Raw genomic sequence first — 23,837 nt, forward strand, 5'->3', positions numbered from 1 at the left:
AGATTTTCAGACTCAGCAAAAATAAGCTACTGCCACGGGTAATCCAGAAATGGAGGCAATATTGCATGGTGTGAAGAAATCTTCTGATACAGAGTAGAGATGGATTTTAATAATCAAAATGCTAAGCTAGAAAGGATGAATTCAACTGATGAATACAGTTAATCTTCCAATTATAATCTTCCAACAGGATTTCAGGGTCCCTTCCTTTTGAAGTTAATTGAAGTTTTTCCACGGACTTCAACAGAAAAAAGATTAGGATCTCTTAACAAACTCTCTTGATAAATTAATACTTGTGGATTATTTTCATTGTTTTAGAGAACATATCTACAGTTAGAAATTTATTCTTGTCTCACGCAAACTCCACATTTTTAAGCCTGCAGTGAAACAGTAAAAAATAGCCACAGGTTCAAGCCAAGTCACCCTATTGACATCACATTTACTGGATCCAGGTGACATATAATTCACCCTGACTTTAGTCAGCACTGGATCAGCTTCTGAATTGCTGCACTTTAAGCTTGTGCTTTTTTTTTTTTTGCAGTCTACCCTTGGAAGTGTTTTAACTGTATTTCTTCCTCTTACCTTTCTAAGTTAATTTAGTAACTGTCACTAGACCTAAATGGGTACTTTTGAAATCTACAATCCTTTATTTCTGGAACATCAATATATGCTTACCTATCCCTGCACCGCTGGTGTGACCTCTGAACCCTGCCTTAGAGGTGCTTGGTCCCTAACTTGCCTGAACTCTTATTTCCTGCTGGGAGTTCAGCAAAAGTGACAACTGCCACATCTCTACTCGGCACTCACAGTGCCTGGCTAACATACCTTAGTCCTTGTCTGGACGTCATCTTTAGCGTTAAGATGGTAACTCAAACCACTGGTTGTTCACATTTAATCCGTAGTATAGACCTACAACTTGCATGTTTCCTACAACACGTTGTGTGGCAGTGCCTTAACACTCACCAGATGCAACAACCTTTTAGTTATCAGCTGTCTGTGCTGGATTTCGATGATAATCTCTCCACTTTCTCCATTTACAAATTCCTTTGCCCCTCCCCGACTTCTAAGACCTGTATAAAACATCTGTAGGCAAATTCTCATTCCTACCTTAACTTCACCAGATATTAAAATAGGTAGAGTTTCTCACTCATGACAGTATGTCAGAAAAGGCTGTACTCTGACATGAACAGACAGAGTGTTATCAGATACCTACCCACACACTTTGGCTCCTTTGAATCCCACTGTGAGGTTCCCTGGCAGGTGAGTTTGGTGTTTCCTTCTATTTCATAGCCCTCATCGCAGGTCACAAAACATACTGTCTTATAGGAGATATCAGCCGTTGAGCAATTAATGTGTCCGTTTTCAGGAGCCCAAAGTTTGGGACATGTTCGAACTGCAAAGGGAAAAAAAACACCAGTTCACTCTGCAGCACTGAGAATCAGTGGAGTTACACTAGTTTGCCCACTTTTTCAGGGGTGGGACAGGTACTGGCTTGTACACTAGTTACAGTAGTTTGTACAAATTTAGGAAATAGGGCTGGAACAGGGCTGATTTTTTTCAAAGGCTTGATGCCTTCCTCTTCCTGAAACAGAGTCTTACACAGCATGTATGAGGTTGGGCACACACTGCCAAGCTCAACTACGTTCTGATATAAGTCCAGGCTAGCAAACTAACTGTGCTCAGAAATGTTGCTAGCCATCGAAGGCATCTGGCACACAGTGTGTGGCCTGTGCTAGTAACATCTATCAGCCTTCAAAACGGGACAACTGCAGACAAATGGAATCCTGTGGAAAAGTGTGTGTCTTTGGAAGTTTCTAATCCCCCAGCCATGCCTGAGAGTTCTTTGGGGGATTTCCAACAGGCAGTGTGGTACGGGCTAAGTGCATGCCAGGGAAGAGGCCAAGAGCTTATTAACAGGGCAGACGACAGTGTCCCACAGCTCAGGAATATTCTCAGGCACTCTGGAGTGTATTGATGTAGACACAGACACGTGTGAGCCTCCACAAATCAAAACAGTGGACATTCATCATGGTGGGGGGTGGGGAGAGAGAGAGGAAGAAGGAATACAAGGCATTCATAGACAACAGGACCACGAGAGATGAAAAGGAACAAATCAGGCTGTTGCTGAGATAAAAGAGACCCTTTCAGGTGTCGGGCTCCCCATCGAGGCAGTCCTGGCTGCTGCTCAGCACAGAGGCCTTTCTCCTGCCATGTCTCACAAACACTGCAAGCAGTGTGATGCCAAGGAGAATGCAGTCCTGTGCAGGATGCCTGTGCAGAAAGGGAAGTGGGGCATGGAGAGTGATCCGCAGATTGTCTTATGGTTTTGTTACTGAATCTTGATGCTGCAATTTAACACAAAGCTACACTGTAATTAAGACCCATCCCAAAACGGCTGAATGACAGTAAGAAGAAAAAAGTAGTAGCACTGGTATGGCCTGGATTTACGTTCTTTGTTTCAGTGTCATAACCTCAAGCTCTTCTACTAGGACCTCCCTCCTTTGCACTGCCTGCAGCTCTCCTCCTCTTCAGCCAGTATCTTACGCTTCTGCATTTGTCCCCTTGCTCCCCTCTGGACAAGACTCTGAGCTACATACACACTGCCTGGCCTTCAGGTCCCTCGAACAGCTAAGCTGTACACACTTACTGTCTGGCCATGACTATGTGATGATGATACATGTATGACAACTGGGTGATAGCAAGCCCAAATGTGTACATGCCTGCTGGGGTCCTAGTGCACCTCTTCCTTCAATAATTCATGCCTCTCTTCAATAACCGGCTACTGATTTTCCAAAATCAGTGGAAAACTCGTATGGTTGAAAACCCTGCTCTCAGCTGAAGTTGGCAGACACTGCTCAGTATGTTCAGTAGTTATTAGGGGGAGGAAAACACACAACGGCAAACAGTGTGACTGCTCAAAAATATAATCAAGACGACTGCAGTTCCCTAAACTCTGTTCTCTCTGGATTGTTTTCCACAGCTTCTGCTGACCTTGCTGGCAAGAAGGCAAGCTCTGGCGATGGGCAGCTTCAGAGATCTGGACGACTTCTCTGCTGTGGTTTGGGATGCCAGTTTTACCAACTAACCCATCCTTGCTGCCACCAGGTAGGAGGCAAACCATGAGCTCCTTTCCAAATGCACTCGAAAGTAAGCCAACTTGGCAACTTTCTCTCCTTTTCCCAGTAGTTGTTTACTCTGCACACTGATGAGACAGGACATGCCTACAAGTGCTCACAGAGACTGAACAGATCACTATACACCCTCAAACCAATACATGGGCAGATACCCTGAGTGCTCCTCCAAATGAAAGCCAGCTGTATATATGCCAATAACTACAAGCTCCTCAAAGCTACAAAAAACACACATTCAATAATGTCTTTTTTGAAAACAGCTATAGTGGAACACCTGAGTGGAAAAAAAGTCTGTAGCAAACCCCATGTATATTGGATAAGAAAGAAAGAAAGAAAAAAAATCCATTCAGATGCACCCGATATATCTTTGCATTACCACTGTCTCATGTTTACTCTCTCAAAGTACTATTCCTCTTGTGCTTGCATATGCACAGGCATGCTCTAGGAAGTGCATTTAAGAGTATAAAAAAGATCCTGAAACTTCCATCTTGCGAGATGCACTCTGAGCTTCTAAGCAGCTTCCTAATATGCTGTATCTTAACTGTAGTACAGTAAGAAAGACATTTTTACAGCTGAATCACACATGCTTTATACAGAAGAGAATAGGCTTTCTCTTTTAAGGTTTCTATGGAAGCCTTTAACACTATCTGTGGTAAAAGATAGCAAATGCTACCAAACTTTACGGCATTACTGAGGAAGCCTAAATGAATTAAGAGCACTGAAGAGGCTCTCAGCAATGTTAATGCGCCTACAGAGAAGGCACTCCCTTCCATTACCTGGTAAGTCTAGCCACCTCTTCTGGAAGGACTGCATAGTGGTAGTGCTCCTGCCTCCTCAGTGTTTCAATGTTCACGCTTACTCAGTGTCTCAGTGTGGCTCTGGCAGAAAACTGTAACTGAGCCTGTGTTATCCTGGTTATGCTTTCATGCATTAAACACAAAACCATCCTCTTGTCAATAAGGCATTTTCCATGACCAAGAAGTATTTCCATAAAGCCAGTGAAAACAACAACAACGGTATATTCTGCTTGCTCTAGGTTTTCTCCTAATACATTTTTCTGGATTAAACACACGCTTTGTAGTTGCTTTTTTCATGGGTCACTGTTAATTGCATGACATGACTGCATTAATCACTTTCCAATAGCACAGCAGATTTTAGCTAGCAGAACAACTGAGTAGTGTTTAATGTCAAAATCCAAAGCAGGGCAAAGAGATTTTCCTTCACTCTCCCTTCCTAATTTATGTGATAAAATACTCCTGGGATTAACAGACAGCTATAAACTGTGCCTTTGATCTTGCTCCCTTTCACAGTCTGAGTGAATCGAGACTAGCAGATCCAGCACATGTAAAGCTAGGATTTTTTAATATTTTTTTTTTAATTGGAAGTCTTCAGTATGATGGAGAATGGCACAAAAAAAGCAAAAATATATCCTTTCAATGCTTCAGAGGATATTAACTCAACATCAAGACAATATCTCAAGGCAGAATTTTCTCTTCCCCCACCTTCCAGACAAATTCCCTGTTAAAGGAAGATCATGCACCAACACTCAATAGGTGAATATTTTTAAATGCTCCAGACAGTTTTCCAAGTACTAGAATCTTCCACTTCTCTGTAGACAGTGAAGATGAAGGATCTTTTATTTGTGGCTGACTGCAGCTTTCCCCAGATTTTTTGCACTGGAGCCTTCTGTGTGACAGAAGCTTTGACAGGCAGGTGCTCTTTCCCACTATCCCAGTCTACCTGAAGTAGCATGCTTATTCAGTCTGTGTTTTGACTGCTAGAAAGTCAACAGCTCTATGTCTAGCTTCTCAAGATCCCCGCATGGTACTGGCCAGCGATTTATTTTCCATGGAAAGCTCCTTCCTGCCTTCTGTCACTGGAAGCTATAAAGGAAGACTAAGTTTTCCAGGATTATCTGATGAAGAGTCGTGGAATGTAAGCAGAAGTGAACTGCTATATAAGAATGTCATCAGGAACCAATCTCTAGCTCAGACCCCTCCTTTCAGAACCATGACTTGCTGTTTCTTTAAGGCCTGCAGTGTTTGCTGTAGTGGCATAAAGTGCTAATGCCTCCAAGGATCTATCCTGCCTCTTTCCCTGAACTCAAGGCCGGGGCAAGAGTTACAGGAGAAGCTGATGACTTCGTATTTACTAGCTTCCAGTGCAGCACACTAATGTCAAGTGCATCCAACTCAAGTTCAACACGTTGAATTACAACCTGTGGCTCTTGAGGAGATGAGGGCTGCTCCCTGTTTTTTCAGGCCCTCCTTGGAAGACATACCAGACAGGACTATATGGGGATGCAGCTTCCCTTCTAAATCATCAAGAACCCAAGCTCAGGCAGAGACAAGTGATAACAAAGCAAAACTGTGTTCCTATGTACTTGTAAAAGCTCCAAAAATAATGTTTTTCAGGATGCTCCTTCCCACCTCTCCTCCCTTCCACACCTTCTGTTTATTTCTTTTCCAGCTGACATTCTCTTACAGTGAACTTCTAGGATACTGCCAGTTGTTACCTAGTGAAACTCCACTCAAAATTCTTCTGAAGACTATGCTCAAGGCCCAAGCTTTCCTATTTTTCGTAAGAAGGAACTGTAAGAAAGCAAAATGGAATTCTTCCATGGTTAATGTCTCCCAGTGCCAATGCCCATCTATGCCAGGAGTCTGGTGGATATTCTAAAACATCCATGTGCCAAAGTCTTGTTATATATTTGACTACTTCGTAGGTTCACTAGATTTACATAATATAGATACAAAATTCATAGAAATTAGATGGAGAGAGGTTTAAGGAAGGAGAGCATAGATTCACTTGCAAAAGACTGTCTGCCTAGTAAATATTGCTCTGCATTTTCTATCGTAGATGTCCTCCTTCCATTTTAGGAAGGAGTGAAACAGAGTGACTCGAGTGGGAGTTTACCTTTGGAACATTCTTTCACCCAAGAGCTAACAGAATCAGATCTGCACATCCAACTATGTAGTGAGCAGAGGAAACCACTGTTAAGAACAAACTAATCCAACAGAAAAAGACTTTTCAAACACATAACATCCATACCTCTGCAAGTAGCCTCTGATCCAGACCACTGGCCATTTGGCTGACAAAGCCGGATGCTGCTTCCCACAAGATCAAATCCTGCTTTGCATCGGATCCCGCAGGCAGCATTAAAGTAATTGTTGCAGACATTCTGGACAAAGTAACCATTTTCAGGGGGCTTCAGTTCAGGGCAGTGAACAACTAAATAATTAAACAACCACAACAGAGTTACAATGCTAGCTGGAGCGCAATAGGCTACTGAAGGAATATAATTTTTTTCATTTCCAACTCGACTTGCATCTTGGTACTTTCGTTGTTTTGGAATGACACAGAAAATCTTGCATGCAATTTGACACGTCCTTCACAGTGCAAACACAAATAACAAAATTGTCCCAGCACTGCATTGTGCATTCCAGGGGTATTCTGTTCCTGGATGGAAACACTTACCTTCACAGGTTTGTCCTACAGCACGATACCCCTCCCGGCATGTACAATCCTCAATGGAGGTACTTCCTGGTGGAGAAGTATGATTCTCATCGGGACATGAGGTGCAGGTGCTGATTCCACCTGGTGAACCTTCAGGCTTGTATGTTCCTGGTGGACAAGCTATTGAGCAAAAGAAAACATGACAGAAAGGAGTTCAGGATATCCACCTTTCACAGCTAGCATAATTTTTCAGGTGTGTTGCTTTACTTTTTTACATTATTTTTCTCTACCTCATACCTCCATTGTCACTTAAGGCAGGAGCATTCTCCACTTAAAGTGCTGCAGAGTTCTTACAGGGTGAACTAAAGCCCACCAAACTCAGCGGAGGTCTCTCCAGTGACTGCCTGGGGACTGATAAAGTCCATGATTAATCTTCTTGAAAAGAAGCCTAGTCCCAGAAGACACACCAGATTTTCACTGGCAAAACCTGTGCTGATCTCATGAAGACATTCTTCATTTAGAGGTGTAAAAAATTAGTTCAGACAAAATCCTTGCCATTCAAAACTACATGGAAGTTTAATGCATACAAATTCTTACTAACAAGCTAACACAAGCTAGCAAAAAACCCTGCCCTTGATTTACACATTGTGATTATATATGACCTACACACTACAATTGCTAAAATGTATGAACCACAAACAATGAAGCAATTAATCAAAGCTACTGCTCCCTGAAGCTTTTGCACTCATTTATATCCCATTTAATATTTTTAACTCTGTGCATCTACATGCACAAGTCTTAAAGAGATTCAGGAGACGGTCTTATCTCCCTTTGCCTTGAATTCCATTCTTCAGGAAACCACCATAATTATCTTTATTTCACAAGGATGATGTGAGAAACAGGGGAGTGACTAATCAACAGGTGCTGATAAAGTGAAGTATTGATTGAACAGATTACCACTTGAAACAGAACTCAAAACCACTTGTGCTGAAAAACATACCTCCTGATGTAAAGTTCAGGAAATATTTTGAGAAGGTTACATAATATTAACACCAAAATTCAGCCAAAAAAGCTCTCATTTCATTAGTTTCACTGTCTACAAATTTTCCTAATGGCCACACTTACTCTTGCAGACTGCAAGTCAGCCTCTCATTTCCTCCCCTTGGTACAGTCACTTTGTACCATCTGATGTAGCTCTGGATGGTATAAAGAACTGTACAACCATAAACACCCTCAAGTGCCTTCCTTCTTACATAGTCAGGTGTGCTCTGCTGCTGGAGCAAATCTCTGCTATTGAGGTATATTTCCTGGACTTCAGAGATTCTCACAGCATAAGTCTTTTCTTTGGTAGATATGGGAGCAGCTCTGTTTGTTCTGTGAATTAGGTGCTAAGATACTCTGACTCTTCTCTTATTAATGAAAACAACTTTCTGCTTTCTATGCAACTGGAAAAAAAAAAAAACAACAAAAAAACAAAACCAAAAGAAACCCCAGCCTCCTTTTTCCTCACCTGTGATGGGAGAATTGACTTTCATAAGCCAAATTTTATGGATTATACCTTAAAAAATCAACCTATATGAACAGTTAGCACTTCCTTCCAGAAGGAGCACCGTCTTTTGAATAGCTTCCAGAGATAATATTTTTGCTACCTTTTCAGAAAAAATTGCAGTTTTATTTTCAAGAAAGCAACTGAGTGGCTAGCAGTTAAGAGGTAATTTTGGGTGCTGTAAATTGGCTTCACAAATCTGTATTTTAAACACACTTTTAAAAAGACAATGAAAATGCCTAAGCAGTAAAGGATGAAAGTACAAATCAAAGCATTTCAGGAAGGAAAAAGGGCAGAAAAATCCAATCAGGATTAGAGCTGGGAATTTTTCACTTTTGTTTTGGGACTTTTGGAAAAGCATTTACAAAAAAGTCCCTTTCCTATAGTTCACCTTCTCTTCCCATCCAAGACATTCCTCTTGGACTGCTACTGTTTCTTTCCTCTATTCTGTGCAGAAGTCCCCTCCTTGGACATCAGGTGTCTCTGAAATATTCTCTCGTGTGATCTTCAGATGTTCACCTCCAAACTGGCTAAGTAGCACAGGTATTACTCTGAAATCTCTGAAATACTTCCCTTTGGCACTTTGTGGAAGTCTCTGTGCATCCTTGTTAAAACTAAGCTGTATCCAGCACAAAGTGATGAAGAACATCCAAAAGGATACAGGAAAGAGTGCAAGTTAAGCATCACAGGGGACCTGCTGTATGACAAAGCTGCCCTCCATGTGCCAGCAAAAGTAAATTAGTCTCTTCTGTTCTATGTGTGGCATATAAAATGACATCTAAAAGCAGCGTTTAATTAAAAAGAACAACAAAACAACAAAAACCCAACCTAACTTCTCCGTTTCTTCCAACTTCATCTTAGTTGAAGAAGCAGCAGCTCTTCTCTGTTTCTGTTTTGAGAACTATGGGATAAAAATAATCACCCATTCTATGACATGGGCATTTTTAACAACAAACCCAGTAATTTGCTCAGGGCTTTGAATCAGTCTGGCTTTGACAAAAATGGTTCATTCTGAAATTACACTCACAACTTGCTCTTTCCAGTGAAGCAGCAGGAGGTAAATAGTACTGTTAAAATGGTTATTAATGTCTCTACTGGGAAAGACAAGTTTCCCCAAATGTCCTGATTCTTTTTGTATGCTTCAAATGCTTCCCACTGCCTTTCTGGAAAGTCAAACTACATCCTATCTTGGCTTTTTATGTAGAATTTTCTCCAAGCCCGAGTCCCTGAACTGCTCATTGACCCCACATCTCCCCTAGATGTATTCAGCTACGAAACTCCACGCAAGCTACATTCAAAATTTCCACAAGATAACACTTGGTTACAGAGCTATTTCCAAGTGTGTGAGATCACACAGTCTATCCTGTGATGCCAAGAGATGGTTTAAGAATGGAGCATAAGCGCATTGACCTCTGTGTGTTTCCATCACAGCTGTAGAGGTTAGCCTGGCCACAGCTTAGGTTAAACCATCCAAAATCAGCTGTGGAAGAACAGAGCTTCGGCCATCTGCTGTAGACTGGACCTGTCCACACCTGACCCAGCTAGACTGCAGACCCATCACCTCCCGCTCAAGTCAGCACTACAGCATGGCCCAAGTCTACACACAGCGATGCATTCAGAGGCAAGAGACAACGTGAGGGGCAAGCACATATGAAGAGCACATGTGGCCCCATCTATGACTGATCACACAGCTGTCTCTCTAGGGTCTCTTCCAAGAAAGAATCAAGCAGTGCCAAATCTTCATTGCATTGTAGTCACCAGTCTGTGCTCACCAACATGCCCTCTATACCCGCAAAAACTGACTGCAGGGAGAGATCATCTTCTCCAGTGCCAACCTGTAAAAGCAATTTAAACTTTTTTTCAAGGCTTGTTTCCCCTTGCCAACAATGTGGTGGTATAAAAAGGCTCAAAACAGTGTGTGGATGAACCCCAGTGTAAATAAGCGTCAATCTGGCACTGTCAAGAATGACAAAAAAGGCAAGAATTTTAAAATGGGGAAACAATTCTAACAGTATCAGCCTTTACACAGAGAGGACACTTATGTGCACATCTGCATGTATGATTTTCTCAACAAAAGGTTTAACTACTGCCTATATGTGAACCAAGTTGTTCTTCGCCCAGGAGCAAAGGGAGGAGCAAGGAAATGCTTTTTGTTTAATGTAATTCTCCTCTTGGGACCAGAATAGTGAATACTGAGTCACACCAGAAGATTACTTCTTTGTTACAGGAATGAAAGGGTATCTGGAAGCAGGGATTAGTGTGCCAACTCAAACAAGCACAGGCCCCAAACTCCCCAAGCACACAAAGATGGCTCACATTTAAGTTGTCATCAACAACAACCTGCTTTCATAAAATGGTAGATATTCACCAACGACTCACATTCAGATTCTATTGTCCGTGGTAATGACAGTGCAATAACCTTCTGATCACAAATGGGAATGAAATAATATATGCTTACTTCAGCATGCCTCCTGCATTTTCCTCCTCAGTTATGCTCTCCTAGGGTATACAACTAACCGACAAAAAGTAAGAAAATCCAGCATGTCTCTTCTGTTTTTGAACACTACAGGGCTTGATGACTTCTTAGGCCACCAATGGAACACACTTTCTTACTTCTTTATCTATCAAAAAAATTAAGTTGTGCATAGAAAAGAAACCACTAGAAAGGAAATATGATACAGGTTTGCTAGAAACAAAGACCCACAGAGTAAGCACAAAAACATTTCAGTCAACGCATATATATTGACAGCATAACTATATGTCAAGACATTGCCTGAAGCTGAACAATGGACATGGAAAGTTAGGAAAGTCCACCAAAAAATCAAAGGACAGACTTTCAAATTCAGTAGGAATTCTGCTCTGCCTGCCTACAGTAATGACAAATTTGATATTTTAATCTTCAAGCAAAAAGAATTTAACATTGTAAAAGTGACAACATAAAACAAGGTATATTTCAGAGATTCGCCAAACACTTAACACGTATTATCCAGTTTGGCTTTTTTTAAACCGCAAATGCTAAAGCCAGTGGCAAAGTTAAGCCAACTGGTATTGAACCCACACGACGGCATAAAGACTCCAGTCTGGATTTAAACAGGTAGAGATCGTGTGTCAAAGGGTCTACTCTGTGACATAGGGTCACGATTCTTCCTCTGGATGTACAAGTACAAATTTTAAGGATAAACAGTTCTGTCTTAAAAATGTAAATCTTTTAAAATCCTGGGAAAGCAGGCAAGCTCAATTTCCTCTCCAACTACACTAGTGTATCTAAGTCACTGAAATGGAATTATTCTTCATTTATCCCAGTGTAAGAGAGAGGAGAGTCAAACTGCATGTATTTCAAAGATTAATTTGAGGGATTTTGTATCTTCTTCAATGCATAATTTCTCCCACTAACTACATTTACTAAGTAATCCCTGACATGAGCTGTTTTTTCCACACTTGATGCTAATGAAGGATCCGATTAAAGGTTTATCTTTTGCAGGATATGGCAGGAATCAGCTAGGCAATATCCTGCTCTCTCCTGCATCAACCTGACCTCTACTCGTACACTGCTCATGTGATGATTGTAGTCTCCAATTCTCATTTTTTCTCCATATGTGTAAAGCCTAAATGAAATGACACCTTGATGCAAATCACAAATACATAAAGTCTTTATAACTCAATCCCCAAACTTCTTAAATGAGGAAAGAAAGCCTAGCTTTCCATTCAATCAAACTGGTTTTATGCTACTGTAATCACTTTTATGACACTGATTACATGGATACACATTCAACATAATGAAGTGGTGAATCTGCCCCAGAATCAGAGTATACCATGAATACCTATTCTTATTTTGGTTTGCTGGTGTCTACCAAAAATTGTGCAATCCATAGGTCACAGAATCTCTAAACAATGATCACTGGATGTTTGTATTCAATTCTTTCCCTGTTTCCTCAGTTTTTGTTACTGAACATACATGGACAGGAGATTTTTGGTTACGTGCATCTTTGACCTGGCATAGCTGTCTTGTACTTTTATTCATTCATTGAAAGTTATGTGGAAGATCCAGCGTGTGCCTAGAACTACTTCGAATTATAGTCCACAACATCAGGACAACCAAAACCTCAAATTAACTCACATTTATGCCCTTGGAGGAGAACTACAGCCTGAAGGTGTGGGCTCTCTCTCCCACTGCTTTACTTCATCTAAGATTCTTGTGCCTTAGCAACAGCAAAAAACCCATGAAAATTAGGAAGTATGTCACCCTGAACTTCGTGTGTGTGAAACAAGTGCTGTGGTAGCTGTATTTGCCATCAGTTATGTTTTAAATTTGTCACCTTGAATGGGCCTGACCATAAAGCTTAGTTGTTTTACTAAATAGAAGTAAAAACTTTCATGAGGAGGGAAGTACAAAGAAGTTACAGTACATCATCGTGTGCTACACCTTTCTACCCTGACACCTGCATCTCTCATTGTGACAAGGTACTACATGATCAGATTTGCCTAAGGGCCAGGCGCACCCTCTATTAGAAGAAGCACTAGGAACAAGGGGCTGTTATGTGTTCCCTGTGACAATGGCCTGCCAAATAAAATATGCTTTACAAGGATAATGCATGCTGTCAGGGAGGAAATGGAGATCCTGTTCCACACCAAGCAGCCCGAGACTTCCTGACGCTTTCCCACTTATTGCTGCAGCAGAGGAAGCGTTTAGGATGTCTTGCAGTACTAGCACGCAGTGCTGCCCAACCCTCCCTCCTGCCTCCAAAAACCATTCTGCAGCTGCTGCACAGTTCGTTTGTGAGTGACCTCTGCAAGGGAAGAACATGAATAACATAGGAGGCATACTGATGGAAGCCACGATTGCCTGAAACTCCCCAGTCCCCTGCCCTCTCCATGTATTTCGCAGTGATATCTCTTGGCTGTTGCTGTAACTATTGTATTCTGCAAACGTGGGGCACCAATGTGCCCCAGGATTCTGTAATTTTCAAGTCTATTCTACTAAACCAAACAATGAACCACGGTTGTGGGTTTGTTTTCTGGTGTTTACAAGCCAAAAAATGCTCGGCTTGGGCCAACAGAAAAACAGACTACCCCGGCCTCTGAAACATACCTCACTGGACCTGCACATGAAGATCTTTAAGCCTGCTTTCCACACCCTGGGTCTCTACTGTAGAGACTGCCTCCAGAAGTTAGAGCTTTTGTTGTCACATTTAAGTTATCTGGGAAGATGGGTCTTTTTTAAATCTCCTATGTGGTAGGTTTGTCAGAATGGGCACTCTGTGCCCATGAAATGCCTTTGGAAAGCTAAGGAGAAAAAAATCTAAACCTTTAGCAGATACTGTAATCCACCTTTCTGCAGTTCGCAACATGTATGGTGCCATAAAAAAAACATGAGCCAGGAGCATGCTAGGACTACAAAAAATATGCAAGGAAGTGGCTTTAGTTAAACATTTGACATGTATGACTTGTACAAAGGCTGCAAAAGTAAACCTTAAGCTTGCCTTAAGTGTAGGGATCAGGGAAGGATTTCTGCTAAGTCTCAACATGTTCTCCAACTCTTTAATATCTCCTGTTATCCCCAGCATGTGCTCTGCATTAATTTCAGACAGCACTGAACCTGCTCATCCATCTGCTCTTTGTCAGTATGCCTTAAGCATCCTTCTCACAGCAACATGATTAGGAATTTAACAAGCTAGATGTCTTCTCTGTTCCTATTCAATGTATTTTGCTCCATCTCTTTATTAGATTTATTTATTTCCTCTCACTGGGGAGAGCAGGCTGAAACAAGTCAGAAGTTTAGCTACTTCTATACATGATACATAGGGAGGGGTTCACTCAAACCTTTTTACTGAGTTTACAGACATCACAACTGCAATATTCCACTACCAAGTAGGCTGCAGCATTTGGAATGGCACTTTGAGATGATCTAGCTCTAGATCTTTAAGCACTTCAAACAGTCATAACAAACTTTCAGCAGAACTAACTTGTTCACAATAAAAATAAGAATCTTGGATCCTCTCCCATGGGGCAGAAGAACTGGAAAGTTGCCTGGAAGGAGATGCAGTCCCTTGGATGAATATCCCATCTCAGTACCCAAAGCATACACAGTGTGGGGAACAATCTGCCTGCTGAAGAATATAAGCCCAAGAGCTATCACAGCTTGTAAAAGTTAGGATGCCTACAAGGACCTTCTTCCACAGGGAGGTCTGGCCATGATCCACAACTGTGCTGAGCAGCCCTGGGTAGGCTTGGGGCCAGCACATTTAGATAGGATTACTGCAAAGCAATAATTCTGACTGCAAAATATCCTCCTCGGTAATAGCAGCAGCACTGAGAATATATAGAAAATCCATTTATGCCCAGCTTTAAAACTTTTTTAAAAAGCAGACCAACTATTATATGTTAAAAACATTGTGAGTGCCTTAAACAGAATCATACTTGAACCACACATGTGCATTGCAAGGACACAGAGCTTTTAAAAGTATTTTAGATGTTTTACAATCATAAAAATAAAGACTACTATATACACTTTTACAGAGCGTTAACGTCTCTCTTTGTCTCAAAGCATGTGGCTTACTCAGAAATAAAAAAAGAAAATCCGGATTCCATGTACTGTATTGTAACTCAAAAAGAAGCCTACCCATGCTTCATTCAAGCTACAAGTTCACAAGATGTATCCTGACAACTTGTGCAATTTGTATACACAGAAATGGCATTCATGTATTGAAATGAAGCTCTTTTGGTTTAAATCTTAGCGGCATTTTAAACAGTGTTTACAGGTTTGCTCTTTGCATAGACATCAAATCTAGCCTTGGTGATACATTTGGAGGGCATACCCAAAGCAAACATAAACATGCCTATTAGCTACGGATATCAGCTCATGCCAGCACTTTTGATTTTTAGAGCTTTGATACTGATTTGTGTCCTCATGCCCCCGCATCTTTCTAAAACGTATTGTGCTAAAAGTGTACAACAAATTCTGAAACTACAAAAAGGTCTTTCTGGGAAATTAATTTAGTTGATTGTGTAAAGTTTGCCATGCAAATAGAGATTATTTACGAATTTACTTATGTGCAAGTGAAGGTTTTGTGTCCAAAACTTCACACACAACCAGACCCTTACTTAAAAGGGGAAATAAAATAAATTCTGAAAATGCTTTGCTCAGAGCAGAACTACTATACAGTAGGCTTCTCTGGACACGGTCTTCACCATAATCACAGACACACATTCCTCAGTAAACCTCGATCACTGCTGATGTGACAGCACATGCTACTCTAAATAGTACTAAGTGCCCTGGATCTCTGGATAGCTTCCTGTTATTTAAATACATAAACACTGAAAAGGAACATCACCATCCTGTCCTAGGTGCACTTATTTGCCATTTTAATATACTTGCTGTGAAGTTACAATTTTTGCTTTTACAAAACTGTAAAAGAATACAGACGGGCTGAAGTAAAGCAAGTTCCACTAAAAAGAACCCCAACATTCTGTTTAGTTTGTGCTACACACAGATGAGCAAATACCTGTTTCAGAGATCTAGTATCTGTCTCATCTGAAGGCATTGGAAGCCCAGTTTTCTCTAGGCCCAGTCCAACTGTCGTACCATCTATCAAGTAACTCTACTCTTCCTTTCAGAGGAGGCAAAGTCACTCCATACTTTTTCTTACTTTTTTATTACTCCTCATTGTACCAACAAATCCACCAATCCATCACCTCCCTAACACGATGGACTAATAAGCAGCTAATAGATGCCCAAAGGGCCAAAATTATCTCTAGACCAAATCCCAAGTGATGGCAGTTATATACATCAGAAGAGTGAAGAAGCTCCACCTGGGCTGCACTATATGCTGCTCGGTTAACTTCCGCGTGAGTTAGAGGAACACAATGGAAAGCAAGACATAATCCTCCTTTATCCACAACTGGAAAGAGAGACTACTTGGGAAGAGAGGTCTGAGCTGGGGCTGGGGAAAAAAACCTGGTTCCTTAAGAACTCCTGATGTGCTACACCCAGAAGAAGCTGGACAGAAGTGAGAATTTACTCCACTGCCTGCGACTCTTTGGACATGCTGAAATCACCACAACTCACCCAGCGCTTGCTCAGCACAGCCTACACCTTCTTCCAGAAGCAGCGAGCAAAAGTCTCATGTTACATGGCTAACTCAACAGATCACCTTCTCCTGGGATTCCTCAAAGGTAATTTTAACCAAAATAAGGGATTGGCGTTTACAAGTCGACAACGCGTGCACCCCAAGCTTCACAGCACTGATAGGTTTCTGCAGCGAAGAACATGCCTGGTGGTTCAAGATCCATTTCCATTGTGTTCACCTACTCAGCAACCTGAACACAGTTTTGTGTTCAATGATTCTTGGGACTTAAGAGTGTAACTAAAAATGATTCTCTGGTCAAACTGAATGAGCAAACTGGCTTTCCTGAGAGCAGCAAGTTGCATGAGGAATCCAGAAGGAGTCAGAGACTCCACATCCTCCGATTTTCTCCTTCTCATTCAGGCAAAAATTGTGAATTTGCTCTCTGGCAAAATATTAACAGAACCCTGTATGGTCCTGAATTATTTTACTAGTCTAATGTGACATGGTCCCTTTCTGCTATTGCCTCCAACACCCACTCCCAGCAGCTGTTGGTGCATATCATCATGAAGAAAAAAAAAAAGATACCTATTTCTGCCTCCCTTCTCTGTAGATCAGAGTAGTTCCAGTTGCTGAATCACAGATGGGGAATGCAGCAAGTAAAAGCTATTATAAACAGGAAAGTGAAGCCATTTCTGCCAGACCCTCAATAAACTGTCACTACTGCATTAGGTGCCAAACTTGGCCTCTTTTCCACATCCCGTATTTTTATCATTAAATGTACTTTTCAACAACATTGATTATACTCCTATTAAGTAACATTTCTGAGCACTGAAGATATAGCACATGACTGTGCAGATGGAGAACATATGTCACTATTTCCATGTTTATTTACTTAGCAGCCCAGGATAGGAGTCAGACAGTTTTTGGTTAACTTAAGAGAGCTGAAGCTCATGCAATGGCTCAGGCCAGTAATCAGACAATAAAAAGTGGTGGTTTTGCCAATTATTTTTTTACATATTGTGAAACTAGCCCAGCTATCCCTATGTAGAGTTCAGTAAACTGTTGTAATCTCAATGTTATAGTTTCTACTTAATTCCTGGAATCACTACTGATACCCGTGATTTACTGTGAAAAAATGCCATAAATCCCATTCTCCATTCCTCATGCAAAACTCTTACGGAAACTGACAGGATCTCCTGAATTCTTTCAAAATGATCTGAATATGTAGATAAAAATAGTGTCTCATTTATGGAAAGCAGGAGCACTGAGAGAACAACTAGATCACTATGCTCACTATTAACTGCTGCTTGCTCAAGAAACATTTGGAGAAGTGACTGCTTCTCACTTCACTTCCCCCATTTTCCCTTGTCCTTCTCCTCTCTCATTTCTTTGCAAGACGTAAGGGAAGTCCTTGAGGATGGATCTGACTCTTGCTAAAGCAACATCAGCTGCAAACAAAAGGGTCATCTCAGATTTGAACTGAAGGAATGTGTTTTAAGGACTAAGTCCTGTGCCTGCCAACAAAGTGAACTTTACTACTGCAAAAGCTATGGTAAAAAAGATTAAAGATAAAAAAGATTATGTTGCAGTACCACAGCCAAATACACAGCCTTAGTCCTCAGCCTAACAAAGCTTCCTTCTGTGAAGAACCTCCATTAAAATATTTCTGAACAACACCTTTGCCTCCCCCACTAGAAAGCAGTAACATGGTCTCCATCTCTTAGCCACCCTGCAAAGACCTAACCTTCTGCAACACAGGAGTTCTCCCATAAAGCAGAAATCCCTGGCTATGGAGTCATGTGTTCGTAAGGCCCCTTCTTGCTATCAGTATAGACCAAACATATGCTAAAGCAGCAACCTGTAACATCCAAAGGCTTTACTGAAGTGCAGTTGTTTAAACTAGAATGAAATTGCCTGCTGCTGCTGCCAGAAAGGGAGCAGGGAAACAGCAGAGAGAGATTCTTTCAAGAACTGTCAGGTGCTCAGCCTCTCTGTACATCAAAGTGAAACTGCTCTGTGTCCCACTTCTCCATCCTCTCCTCAGCTTCAATGTGTTTTTTCTACCTTGAACAAGCAGAATCACTTGTTCTCTTTCTAAAGGGCAGTGAGATCCTTTGTATGTTTTGGAAGGAAAAAGGTCTGCCACACTTCCAGTCCTACCTTTTTCTCTAAATGCATGCCCTTTTTATGAGCTCTTTTGCCATAAACAAGGCCATCTACACCTGCAGAGATGGCGAATAAGAAGGAGGGAACATTCTTAACTGCAACCTGAAGCAAAAAAAAAAAAAAGGTAAGCAGCAATAATGATTAAATCACTGCTTACTGGACCTAAGACTTACGATTATTACAGGACTGATTTTTAGCTAGAAAATCTATTCCTAAATAGCACTTGATTCCAATTAGTTAGGTTCACAAGATAATTAATGCTGTCTAAAAATATCCCAGTTTTTCCTGAGTTGGAGCCAAGTTCTTGGCTAATTTCTTGCACTTTTGCAGACTGTGAACCAGTGAGGGATGCAAGCGACAGATGATAAACTACCTCTCTGACGTAGGAACGTATGAGGCACTGCACTTTCTATTTCAACGTAGGAGGCCTCCCAAAAATGACCTTAAAAGTAGTGAGAATAAATCAATCTCTAACATCACTGGAAGTGAAATTTAAGACATTACAGACAACTTTGTGAAGCATCACATTCACAGACCTTGAACTTGTTACCTTTAATACTTGTCTGTGCTTCAGCCTCGAGGCAAAAACCAGAGAAGTAACAGCTGTAATCCATCACCTGCATCTTGAGGGATAGGTAGTTAAAAAGAAGTGGGGGAACAAGAAGACAGTAAGGGGCTTCCCACATGTTCTCAGGGTGCAAGTTGCCTTCTTGCCTGTGACATAGCGAAAAGTGCCTAGGCAGCTGCTGAAGAACTGCTGGTGATGGTGAAGAGCTATCAGGAGAATGAAGACAGCAGAATCCTGGAGGCTGGCAGAGCATGAGACCTCATTTGTCAACTGGTACTGAGGGCCATGCAAACTGTGCTCTTGGGGCCACAGTACAGCTCAGTACTGCTTCTAGGCCAAACTCCTCTGGCACCTAGGCTAGGAGAGCCATTATCGTGGATGAGTATCAAAAAGGAGCATCACTGCTCAGTAGTGGACAAGCTAGGAATGAAGGTAACCCTCAGCTACTGTTACATTAAAGAGATACTGGCAGAGGGTGCCTCAGTGTCTGAGCCTGGTATGGTCGTTCTTAGTCCATTTTTTTATGATCAGATTACTTCTCATGCGTTTGGACTGTGGGCACAAGGTGGGCTACTGATCCGCCTAAAAAAGCCATACGTTAATACAGCTTGGCTACTCCCATTGCTGAAATCAAGTCACTAATGAAGACTAAGTGTCCTTGCCTTTGTGTACTCCTGTGCCACGACCTAACCACCACCCCTGTGCTGTCATTGGGACATTTTGTGAAGTATTTTTGGCCAACCGGGAAGAGTATGGGTGGTCACGGAACTGTCATGTTTTAAAAATGGTGGTGTATTTTGTAATGCATTGTATTTCGAATTTTCATTCAGAAATAAAAGAGAGCAAAATTTATATATGTGTTTTACTCCTCTACAATTCACAATGACATAAAAATTGAAGTGAAGGGATTTGCAAGTGACTGCATATTTTGATCCTCACTATGTTGAGGCAAAGGCTTAGACTCTGGAAAGAGGGAAATTGAATGTCTGCATTTCAGGTGATACTCTTTGCCAAGTTGACAACAGAAATAGGGCTAGAGGAGCAGAGTATATTTAGGTATACAAACTAATGCCTCTGTGAGATAGATAATAACGGAAGTCCAAAAGAAACACCAGCTTAACTACATGTAGCTCTTCTGGTGTATAACCATGAGGTTTGGCAAGCATTCCTTACGTTCTGTGTTGACATCAAGACTCCTCAGAATAAGGCTACTCAGCCTCCCACTCTCCTTCTTGTACTTAGAAAAAACTAGTCGTGTGAACTGAGTTGCTTGAAAGAGTAACTTTTGCAGCACTTCATATTATTTACCTCTGTGAGGTAAATTATTTACTATTATTTACTATAAACTATTTACCTCTATTTCATATTTACCTCTGTGCCACAGAGGTAAAAAAGATGCAGAAGATTTAAACTAGTTAGCTGCTGCATTTAAAGGTACTAGAGCACCTCTACACTGGCCTGGACTCCCCAGAGTGAGCACGCACTGTTGCTGCTGTAAGACACACTGGGCTTGTCTCCTATGATGCTAAAGTTATTGCAGCAGGCTTTAACAGGCTGCTGCTCCCAGGCCTACTTAGGCTTCATGGGATGCTCTGAGGTCAGCAGATGGGCAAAGCGTGAAATGAGGGACAGGAAGAGAAAACACAGTAACAGGCCAACATTTTCCTCCAAAACTCCAGGCGTTTTTACACAGACATTAAACTCAGAATATATGCCTTTAAATTAATGTAATTTAGAGTATTCCCAGCCCGTGTAGATGAAGGTGTTTCTGCATTCCACCAGAACACTGATGTTTCCTGTCTCAATCTCTATACAGTTTTTAATACCACCTATGTGTATTTCCAGATAAGAGTTTTTCTGGGGGAATACAGTCAGAACGTAGCAAGCACTTTTCTGTCATAAAACCATAAAACCTGGAGCTGAAGGGAAGATTGACAATAGTAATAAGAATGTTATACTCTGGACTATTCTGCGAAGCCCTAATCAACAAACAGGCTGGAATCAATAGCAATAATCTGTGAAAAAAACCATGCAGCATTAGCAACCACAATGTAGGAAAGTTCTTGTAGTTCATCTTCTGGCATTCTTGTTTGAGAAACAAACTACACACCACAAGGAGACAGAAACTTTGCATGGGTATTTACTATGGCATTTACAAGGGAACACCCTTTGTTTAAACTTTTTGGGCCAAAAATCGACTTATTTTTTTAGCTATCCTTAGAATGTTTCTTTTGCTCTCATGGAAAAAAACCCAGCAGATTTGCCTCATGGCCAGGAGAAGGAGCCAGATTTTAGGTTGTTACAATAGGGTACAGCTCTGCGTAAAATCAGTACAGCTGCGCACGCCTACACAGATGGAGATTTTGCCATTCCTCTATGTTTTACACTAATGAAAAACTGCAACTTAGGGCTTAATTGTATTGGGTTTTGTTTCAAATCTGTCAGGTCCAAACTATAACTAAACAACATGACTACAATTAGACTATATGATTAACTATATTATACACACTTCTGTAAAATTAATCTTTCTCTACTCCCCACCCCTCCGCAAAGGTCCATTCATTCTCCCCATTCTTGTGGAGGAAAACACTTCATACTTAATAAATTTCAGACTAGGGAGAAAAAATTCAACTCCTCAAACTACCTTCAGCTGTCAGCCCTACTAAAACATCTGCATTGGACGTGTGAGTTGCTGGTCTGGCTTTGTTTTGCATGGTAACAAATTAAACCCCAGGGTTTTGGCCTGAAGAGGTTCCCATTTCTGTGCAGAGTCCTGATTTCTGTTTTCATCAAAACACCAACAAAAACAGGAGAAACCAATTTCCTGTTTGATGAAACTGATCTGTGTTGCTGCTTTCTCATTCCCAAGGGACCTGGTCACACTCCACCATGCAGTCAGCACTGTATCTGGGTGAGAAGGCTGGGACATCTGCAGTAAATTTTAGAGTGACAGAAAAAACCAAGGCTGCTTACAAGACAGCAGACCAAACTGCTCCCATCCATTCTGGCTGTTGAGTACCTGGCAGATAGATTAAGCTTATCACAAAATGTCTGCAACTTATCTGCCCTAATTATTCTCCAAGTTGAGTGGGCTTTTGCCCCCTTTTCATCATGGTGTTTTTTCCAGCACACTCTTCTTGCTGCCCGCTGCCTTTGCTGGAGTGGTACCAGAGTCTGAAGTACTTCTGGACCCCTGTAGCTGAAGAAACAGAGAATGTGCACAGCGGGAGGAAGCGAGGAGCATAGCTGCAGAGGACAGACAGAGAGGGCTTCTTCCCTGGAATTCATTTTGAAATGATCTGAGGAACCTGCCAGACAATTTTCCACAGAGAGCACAGAGAAGTCAGTTGGACAGGACTGAACCAGAGAGGCAACAGAAAAGCCGTCTCATTCCTTCTCACTACTATCTTTACTCTCTTATGATGGTGGCAGCCAAATGGACCGGCGGTAGTGGAAGGAACATCTATATTGCCTTTTGGGTAAATATCCCTTGAAAGACTTCATTTAGGTCAAAATCTGCAAACAAATGACTGACTTAGCTGTGGGTTATGACCTGATGAGCTTTGTGCACCTCTGCTTCTACATACTCTTCTCCCTCTCAGCAAACTTGCCTCCCAGGGCAATTAACAGATGACCACCTCTGAACACTTGCAAAATGATGCAAACTGCATTTTATATAAAATACTTGCTTCATATTGGATGAGAAGTAGACAATTTTGTTTAAAATGTTGAAAGGAATAGTACTCATTCTTACAGAGAACACACTTTGCAACATTCACTGGCCTGGGTAGAGTGAATATCACAGCATAAGTCAAGACAAGGATTTAAAAATAAAATGAAAATATTCCTACACTCCGTGTTCAATTGGAAACTGATTCAGAGAGTAAGAGTCAAATTTGTTTGACCAAGTGACAAATACACCATGTACAATCGATCAAACTCCAAATGCAGAGACAATGACTGCCTGATTTTGTCACATTAAGAGCGCTATGCTCCAGTCTGGTTAGATGAATCAGCTTTGACAAGACTTTGGAGCGACTTAATGATGCTAGGAATCCCAATACCTATTTACAACCTCACAGGCACAGGCACCAAGGCTAAACCTTACGAGTTAATTGTAGCACAGATTACATCCTGGGAATGACTTAAGTACTTAAAGGTGATGCTTTGGAGCCTTAGAGAGCCTCTAGGGACAAAATAGTTAATCAAAACAAGCTCTAAGTCTCTTAAACTCTCTCCTCATTTCAATAATTAACACTCTGCTGTATACTGCCATCTTACTTTATCCCTGATGCACTCTTTGAAGAATTTTAATTTTTCCTTCTTTAAGACAAAAGCTACTTAAAGGCTCACAGAATGCTAAGATGTCTGCTTTTAATTTGTGAGACTGGCACAAGTTCAGGAATAATATGCATGCACTCGTGTCTATGAAAACATCCTGGCTATTTGTTTTTGAAAACGCAGTGAAGGCAAGATGACACCATGTAATCCATAGGGGTAACCAAAGAATGTTGCAGTAAAAACTTTTTCATTAAGGGATTCAAAGGACAGACAATTATTCCAATAAGTGCCTGGTATGATGCAAGTCCCAGTCCTGAAAATGATTCTCAAATCTGCGAGACCAGTCAAAGACTTATCAAAGGCCTATGCTAGGTATGAGCCTAAACTGTTTAAAAATCTGTGATAACTGGCTGATGAATGTTTCAGGCAGTTAAGGAAGACATGTTCAGCACGAAGTTTGTAAACTACCACTCTGCCCGGGATTGCACAGCTGGAAAAGGATGTTTTCAAACCATGTAAAATCTCATTGAAGGTAAGACAGCCTGCTTTTTGTCCTGTCCAGAGACTCAAGGCAAAGCCCAGGCTTAACAGTAAAGGTTTTACAGTCATTTAACTAAAGGCTAAAC

General features: G+C 41.3%; 1 protein-coding gene across 1 annotated transcript in view; it reads right to left on the minus strand.

The window, feature by feature from the left end:
• SVEP1 (sushi, von Willebrand factor type A, EGF and pentraxin domain containing 1) overlaps nucleotides 1-23,837 on the minus strand; it is a 129,895-nt gene that overhangs the window by 76,467 nt on the left and 29,591 nt on the right. The window contains exons 4-6 of the mRNA XM_050913002.1: nucleotides 6,606-6,764; nucleotides 6,180-6,359; nucleotides 1,211-1,390 (exon numbers count right to left, since the gene is read on the minus strand). Of these exons, the coding sequence (XP_050768959.1) occupies nucleotides 1,211-1,390; nucleotides 6,180-6,359; nucleotides 6,606-6,764 (519 nt within the window). The remainder of the gene's footprint in view (nucleotides 1-1,210; nucleotides 1,391-6,179; nucleotides 6,360-6,605; nucleotides 6,765-23,837) is intronic.

This window comes from Gymnogyps californianus, chromosome Z, assembly GCF_018139145.2.
Source record: "Gymnogyps californianus isolate 813 chromosome Z, ASM1813914v2, whole genome shotgun sequence".
NCBI lineage: Eukaryota > Metazoa > Chordata > Aves > Accipitriformes > Cathartidae > Gymnogyps > Gymnogyps californianus.